At 43.6% G+C, this 5035-nt stretch overlaps 1 protein-coding gene across 1 annotated transcript; it reads left to right on the top strand.

The window, feature by feature from the left end:
• Positions 1-254: 254 nt before the first annotated feature.
• Positions 255-4617, top strand: LOC123401464 (probable protein phosphatase 2C 14). Its single transcript, XM_045095289.1, has 5 exons — positions 255-922; positions 1937-2305; positions 2442-2559; positions 3438-3661; positions 3762-4617. Exons 1-5 carry the CDS (start codon positions 488-490, stop codon positions 4161-4163), a joined length of 1548 nt encoding a protein of 515 aa, XP_044951224.1. The 5' UTR covers positions 255-487; the 3' UTR covers positions 4164-4617.
• The last annotated feature ends 418 nt before the right edge of the window (positions 4618-5035 follow it).

Below are 5035 nucleotides of genomic sequence, written 5' to 3'. Positions count from 1 at the left end.
ATATTTCCAACATTTTTCATCGGGTCTAAGCTAATGCTACACATAAATAGGAATCCATTCCTACTCATCAAAGACTCTAACTTTTTTTTTCCTACAAAATTCTTATCCTCTAAAATTCCTTCAAAACAAAGAAGGCTTAAATTGATCAAACTTGCCTGACCTTTGGTGTTGCAATCTTTGATACATTTAGTTAGTCGCAAATAGTACTGCCACGGAGGGATAAGACGAGAAGTGGGTGACAATTTGTTTGCGTTGCTCGACTTGTCTCGTGTTCCTGGCTGCTTTTGTTTGCGTTGCCCTTTTGGTCAGTCCACATCCTTCGTCAGGTTAATTTAAGCCTTCCTCCCCGTAGTCCCACTCCCATCTCTTCTCCTGCGCCAACAGCAGGCAGGCTACTTCCTTGTCGGCGGTCGCCGGGGGCGCGAGCGAATCGTTGAGAAGGAGGAGGGGAAGACCGGGGGCGGCGCTGGGCGCCCGCCGCAGGTGCATGGTGGAAGCCGCCGCGGGACGCCGGTCGGGTACCAGCCCTCGGCGGCCTAGCGGCGGAGGGGAGCAGCAGCAGCCCCTGGTCGCCGTCGCGCTCGGCACGCGCGTCGTCATGGTCACGTCCGCCCCACCCGCGGGGGGCGGTGGGGAAGGAGGTCGAGCGGCCGCCGATGGCCGGTGCCTCGACGACCTTCTCGGCTGCCTGCTCGGCGTGCTCCGCGCGCTTGGCTTCCCGTGGGCCGCGCCCCCTCAGAGGCAGCCGCGCCCAGTGCCGCCACGCGTGACCATTCCGTCGACAGCGGACGGCCGGCGCCTCGCGGCGGAGCTGATGCGGATCCCCGGCCGAATTGCTGGCAATGGAGCCTGCGCTGTTGCGTCGCTTTACACGATGCAGGGCAAGAAGGGCGTCAACCAGGACGCGATGATCGTTTGGGAGGTAAAACACAGCAATCGTTTACCTGCTTCCCCCCTTCCAGTTCTTATGCCATGCGATTCATGCTGTAATAGTTTTAATTTTACTTGTTTAGAATAGATCTCGGTAATCTAAATGAAACGTGGTTCTACTTTGGGTTTAATTTCGCTCTCGCTTGCTTTGATCTGGATTCGCTTCGTCAGTATTGAGTTGATCTTGATGTTAACCTCAACAACTGTTTAATTCGGGCACTTTCAGTGTATGCTTGTACGACTTATGTAAATATGTAATATGCGGAAAGAAACACCGTGCACGTACGAATCCTATAGTTCCCAAGAAATGGATTGTCACTGGATGTTGCTGGTAGAGAGTTTCAATTTCCCTAGCTTAATTCAAGTGCAATGATTGGTTTTGTGTTGGATACTTGAATGTTGGATGGGCTCCACATGATTCTCATACTTATCCATTCTTCCTTTCTTTTTCCTCTTCTTGCTGGAAGATCCTTTCTGCTTGACGCTCCTTTACTTCCTTTTCCATACGTTTGATTACAAATTTGGCTGCATGTCCCTTGTGCCGCATATACTGTTCACATCTCATCTGTTTGTGGAACTCATTTACCTTTGTGGAATTCCCTAGGCAGCATGCTGAACTAAACTTGCATGATTTGACAACTTTGGTACTCAGTATAATGCACTGGCATCAATGGATATGGAAAATGGGCAATATAAGTTGCTAATTTGACACGAGTATGGCTGTATGTAGAGAATTATTGTACCAACTAGGTATCGAATAAAGACATGCAACCAATCAGAAGAGGAGAGCTTCACCTGTATTATTATGGGTCCTACATCCTATCCTCGCATACTCTCGACTACATACTTATCAGTGCCCTAATTCAGGCATGCAACATGACTGACTTTCCACAAACTGCCCGTATTTTCCATATTCATCTTCATTTTGTTAACATGTACAGTCTTCTGTTGTTATTGTTCTGGATGTGATGATAGATTTAGATGAGATTTTTTTACTTTTCGCCAGAAGTTCTGTTCAAGAGACGACACCATTTTTTGCGGTGTATTCGATGGTCATGGACCTTACGGTCATTTGGTTGCTAAGAGAGTGAGAGATCTCCTACCCGTAAAGCTTGGTGCGGACATGGGGACAGATGGCGGTAGAGAGACACCCACTAGCAACATGGAAGGCAACACAAATGAAGTATGTTTGCCCGTAAACCCAGAGAGAAAAGAAACCACCACTTCTGAGCAGGATGGGGAATACCCGGAGATATTCACAACATTCAGAACTTCATTCTTGCGGGCTTTTCACATAATGGACAGGGATCTGAAGTTACACAAGAATATCGATTGCTTCTTCAGTGGAACTACAGCAGTGGCAGTGCTCAAACAGGTAAAGGAACCGAATGCCACAAGCGGGATTTTAATGCAGAACTGAGAACTCTGTTCTGAAGTTAAATTTCAGATTAAAATATTCGTGAAGCAGCGTGTTGAGAGTATTGATTGTACTCATATATCTTGCTGTGTAGGGTCACAATCTTATAATAGGCAACTTGGGGGACTCAAGAGCTATCTTAGGCACTAGAAATGAAGATGGTCAGCTCATTGCTGTCCAATTGACAGTTGATCTCAAACCTAACATTCCAAGTATGCTTCGTATTCTCTTTAGAATTTCCATATTTTTATTGTTTCCATATCCAACTTCCTGCAATAGATGTATCATCATGTATGCAGCGCAGGACTTTGTGACAGTGGACTTGGGAACTCTAGTATAATTTGTGTGCCCTTGTTTATGCCTTGCCTATGTGACATTTCTGATCTTATGCCATGTAGCACTTAGCATTTTTGTGTTAATATTTTACCCTTTCTTGTCTTTATCGTGTAACAGACTAAATTTGAATGTTTGGCTCATATAGCTTATTTATATCAATATATCAATTATCAGGGTGCCCACGTAAATCACTTTTTTGGTTTTAGTGTGTGGTAAGGCAACAAGGCCTGTTGTGATATGTTACTATCGTGTGAAAGTGTAACAAAGTGGTCAATAATTTCTGGTTGGCGCTTGAATTTCTAATATGCAGTAAAAACTCAAGTGGGACCTGCCTGTCAACGAGATGGATATTACCAAACCCTTAGTTCTTCCGAGTAGCTTTTGCTTCTTATAAAGCAAAATGCATCTATGCTTTGGAGGATGGTTTATAGATGTTTATCGACATCATCTCTTAAGCTATATTTTGAGTATCTTCTTGCAAGATATACATACTGGTTCTGTAAATTGTACATATATGAGCATATGATGGCAACCATTTTCATGTTGCTCTAGCAGCAACCAGCAAGTAATGCTGCACTGCAGGTGAAATGCCATGCATGATATTTGCAAAAACTAATTGTGTTTTTATGCCTTCTTTTTCTTCCTTTTCTACACTTCGTGTGAGGTATTATACTAAGATTGATGGCACTTCTGAATGAAGATTGCTATATGCTTCTGACATGCTATTAATATGAATGGCATGGTTGTTATTCAGGTGAAGCACAACGGATCAGGCAACACAGGGGCAGAATATTTGCACTTCCCGAGGAGCCAGAGGTTGCTCGTGTTTGGCTGCCAAAGTATAACTCGCCTGGATTGGCCATGGCAAGGGCATTTGGAGACTTCTGTCTTAAGGAGTATGGTCTAATTTCTATGCCTGAAGTCTCCTGTCACCGTGTCACAGAGAAGGATGAATTTGTTGTGTTGGCGACTGATGGGGTGAGCAGATGTTGAGTTCTACCATATCATTTCCTGAGACTCCTAAGTAGAAGGTGTTTTGGTACATGATGCAATTATCTAACTTGTTTGCTAATTCTAGGTGTGGGATGTGCTGTCAAACATTGAAGTTGTTAGCATCATAAGCAGATCCACTTCTCGGGCTTCTGCAGCACGCTTCCTGGTTGAATCAGCTAATCGTGCCTGGCGTACTAGGTACCCTACTTCTAAAATTGATGACTGTGCTGTTGTTTGTCTCTTCCTGAATACACATGAAGCAGATGAACCATCTAGTTCTGCAGCCAACAATTTAGCAAATGCTCTAGAAGTTAATGCTGATAAGCACTCGACAGTTTCGCAACTGAGCACTGGAGTATCTGCCGATGTGGTTAATGCACTTGTCAAAGATACAAATGAGCTATATGTTGTTGATGCTGTTGCGAAGCCAGTTACTGTCTCAGATTTGACAAAGGATGGTTCAGGCACAAAGCAAAACATCATTTGAGCTTGTGTGCTGCACGAGATTGAACATTTGTTGGGCGATTTGTGCTCTGTCGACAGTGCGCTCCCATTCTCCCATTCAGAATTCTGAGCCTGATGCCTATTTTTCTGAGCGCGATGGAATTCACTGCTTGCTATTTTCTACTCCCTCCGTCTCAAAATAAGTGTCTCAACTTTGTACTAGCTCTAGTACAAAGTTGTACTAAGCTTGAGACAGTTATTTTGGGACGGAGGGAGTACATGCAAGTCTGAGTAGGGTCTTGAGTTTTTGTCTTTTGTAAAGTATCACTTTGGTTTTAGTGTGACCTGCCATATTTCTTTGTAATAATTTTGTTCTTATTGTTTGTTTAGTCTCGTAACAATAATAGTATCCCTATAGGAAGAAGCCTTCTGAGTTTTCACAGTTTTGTAATATTCATTTGATTGTCGTCAATTACAGAAGCTGTGATCCATTTCAACTTTTGGTCCTCTATACACAATCGCATGGGCTTATGTGTATTGGTACGTGTCATTAAGGTGGATGTTGTGCATAGACCTTTAGGGCATTTTTTGATTTGTGGGATTGTAAAATTGCAGTAATTAGAAGAAACTCATTTGAATTCTAAAGGATTTGAGTTTGTTTGATTGGGTCATTGGAAAGAGAAAAAATGTCTTCATGAGTTTTAAGTGGATGCTAGATTTGAGTTTGTTTGATTGCATCACAGGAAAAACAGAAGTATTAAGGATTTCTAATAGAAAGTTCTTCGTATGGGATTCACTCCTACTCCCTCTGTACCGGAATATAGGTCGCTGGAGTAGCTGAGTTTAGCTACTCCAGCGACCTATATTCCGGTACAGAGGGAGTACAAATCAAGCGGCCACAGTAGAAAAATGTTG

Source organism: Hordeum vulgare, chromosome 6H, assembly GCF_904849725.1.
Source record: "Hordeum vulgare subsp. vulgare chromosome 6H, MorexV3_pseudomolecules_assembly, whole genome shotgun sequence".
NCBI classification, from domain to species: Eukaryota; Viridiplantae; Streptophyta; class Magnoliopsida; order Poales; family Poaceae; genus Hordeum; species Hordeum vulgare.
Note: the sequence above shows the minus strand (reverse complement) of the source record. Positions and strands in the feature narration are given on the sequence as shown.

Coding starts and splice junctions, on each gene's coding strand:
- LOC123401464 (XM_045095289.1), top strand. CDS start 488: ATGGTGGAAGCCGCCGCGGGACGCCGGTCGGGTACCAGCCCTCGGCGG. Junction 923..1,936: donor ACGCGATGATCGTTTGGGAG/GTAAAACACAGC, acceptor ACTTTTCGCCAG/AAGTTCTGTTCAAGAGACGA. Junction 3,662..3,761: donor TTGTGTTGGCGACTGATGGG/GTGAGCAGATGT, acceptor TGCTAATTCTAG/GTGTGGGATGTGCTGTCAAA.